General features: G+C 51.7%; 1 protein-coding gene across 1 annotated transcript; it reads right to left on the minus strand.

Annotated features, from left to right (window-relative positions):
* Nucleotides 1-275: 275 nt before the first annotated feature.
* On the minus strand, nt 276-539 carry LOC104619178 (protein FAM167A-like; the record flags this gene model as incomplete). Its single annotated transcript, XM_010284964.1, has 1 exon — nt 276-539. A coding segment is annotated over one exon (264 nt), but the record flags the coding sequence as incomplete, so codon positions are not given.
* Between the last annotated feature and the right edge of the window lie 1,804 nt (nt 540-2,343).

The raw sequence follows: 2,343 nt of genomic DNA on the forward strand, positions 1-2,343 counted from the left end.
CGCAAAGGAGCAGGCTAAGTGCACATGTTGGGTTCAGATGCTCTCCACGCTTCCTCCATGCAGGTTCTGTCTTCTCGACGAGCACCTCTGTGCTGCCTCAGTGCCCAGCTCTGATGCTCTACCCTGCCACCAAGACCAGCTGTTGGTTCCCTGTTTGCTCCTGTTCCCTCTGCCCCTCTTTGGCCTCTTTTTGCCCAGCCATCAGGCGGAGAGAGCCCTGGCGCTGCCCAGTCCTCTCTCTCTTTCTCCCCCATCCTTCCCTCTTCTTCCCCCCTTCAGCACAGCGAGAACCGGCGGGAGTTGATGTTCATCTTGGTGACCCCGATGAGCTTGAGTGGGGTGGAGAGACTGAAGGAGCTCATGAGAGGGAAGTCGCAGAAGAGGTCGGAGAGCTCGTCCCTCTCCTCCAGCTCATATGTGGCATCATTGAGCATGCGCTGGTGCAGGTGGCAGGTCTGCTCGATCTTCAGCTTGTTGATGTCACTGCGAAGGCGCATGAGCTGCCTTGCCAGTTGCTGGTCCTGCAGGCGCATTTCTGCCTGAAACACAAGATGAAGGGTGGAGAGGGAAGAGAGTATTGGCAAGGGAAGAGCAAATTTGCTCATCATGCTGCTCCCTGCTAGAGGATTCACCAAATCATTGGAAATGTAACTCATCTAGAGGTGTCACCCCATTGCAAAGAACTGGGAGGGAGATGGGTGTCTTCCAGGCCAGCAATGCATGCCAGTCAAATACCAGCTCAGGATGGTGAATTTTTAGCGTTCAGGAAGCCTGTACCTCCTCAGGTTTTCACGAGAACCAGGAAACTGGAGTTAAAGCCAGCCATGCCAAGGCTCTTGGCTTAGTTATCCATCAGCGCAGGCTTCATAGCCTCCAGCTCAACCTCAAGCAAAGCCCAAATTAATTTTGTTCATAAGGGAGCAGCCACAGTGAGAAGTAGCAATTAGTGGTGGAAAGGACCAATTAAATGAACCCCAGAGAACCGATCCCCAAATACTCAGCCTGGGTTTCCAGCCTGCATAAATCAGAGTTGGTTCACAACAGCCAAGAACGTGGCCCTCCACATCCCCTGTGGCTTATCTCGCTGAAGTGGCTCTCAGGGTGGGACCTCCACCTTTTCCCACAGGAGAGAGAACGACTGTCCTGCAGGCTAACAAGCTAAGTGTTTTGAGGTTTTTTTCCTCCCCTGGCACCTAACTTCAGAAGGTGGAAGATTCAGAAGTGATGAAAGAAAAGAATTTGTTTGTGGTTTTTTTTTATTCCAACTTATAACTAAACAGAAAATTTATTGCCACAAGATATTGGGAGTGGTGAAGGAAGGAGGGGAACACTTGGTGCAAGAATCAGCCTTTGTCTGGGGAACAGAAGCAGGTAGCATTGCAGCAGCAGATGCCAAGAAGACAATCCCCACGTCTCACCCCACATCCCTCCTCACAAAAAAGCAACAAACCACAAGCCTGAGAGAAAACAGAGTAGTGGGAGAGAAGCTGAACAGCTCTTAGCCAACCCTGAGGCTTAATTAAACCTCTCTGTAACTACTGGAGACAAGCAGGAAGCAAAACTGTCTGGAAAACAGTCCTACATCTGCCCCGACGCGATATCGTGCCTCTCTCTCACAGGTTGCCTCCTTCACAGGACAGGACTGGTGCTGGAAGGAGCCCCTTGGTACCAGGGCTCCTGATTTTGTTTTGTTTGGGGTTTTTTTCCCCTCCCAATGTCTCACTGGGACTTCTCAGTGCATGAGACGATGCCCTGAGCTCATCTCCAGCTGCACCGTGGAGCTGCCCTGACCCCAAATCCACCCTTTACCTTCCTCCTTTGATTTGCGTCACTGGTTTCTTGGCTCCCTGTGGTTTGAACCAGCTCAGTAACAGACCCAGACTACAGCTACAGCAGGATGTTAAATAGAGCACTGCAACAAAGCCTCTCCACTTGATTGCGGGCAAGGTCCCTTGAGCTGAGGCCAGCTCCCGCAGTCCTAAGCAATTCCACCCAGGCACTCTTCAGGAGTTAACACAGAGGGGTTCATCTCAGGAGGCACTGGGGATACAGCCACCTCGCCTGGATTTTAACAGCGTGGAGGTGGCCAAACCATAGCAGCTTGCCTTCAGGCCTGAAAACGAGCTGTTCAGTTTACAAGTACAGCTCTGGGGGTTGGGGCGTAAATTTATTCCTGATCTCGTGACTTGTATGTGAAACTGCAGTAGGGAAGAGCGAAGGAAAATTCCACCTCTGGTATTTCTACATGTGACCTTCCTGGTGCCTGATGCATGGGCTGCTGCAGAGAGGCCGTGCAGGATTGACCCTGGCTGGACGCCATGTGTCCACCAAAGCCTCTATCAT

This window comes from Phaethon lepturus, unplaced genomic scaffold (assembly GCF_000687285.1).
Source record: "Phaethon lepturus isolate BGI_N335 unplaced genomic scaffold, ASM68728v1 scaffold15764, whole genome shotgun sequence".
In the NCBI taxonomy this organism is placed as follows: Eukaryota; Metazoa; Chordata; class Aves; order Phaethontiformes; family Phaethontidae; genus Phaethon; species Phaethon lepturus.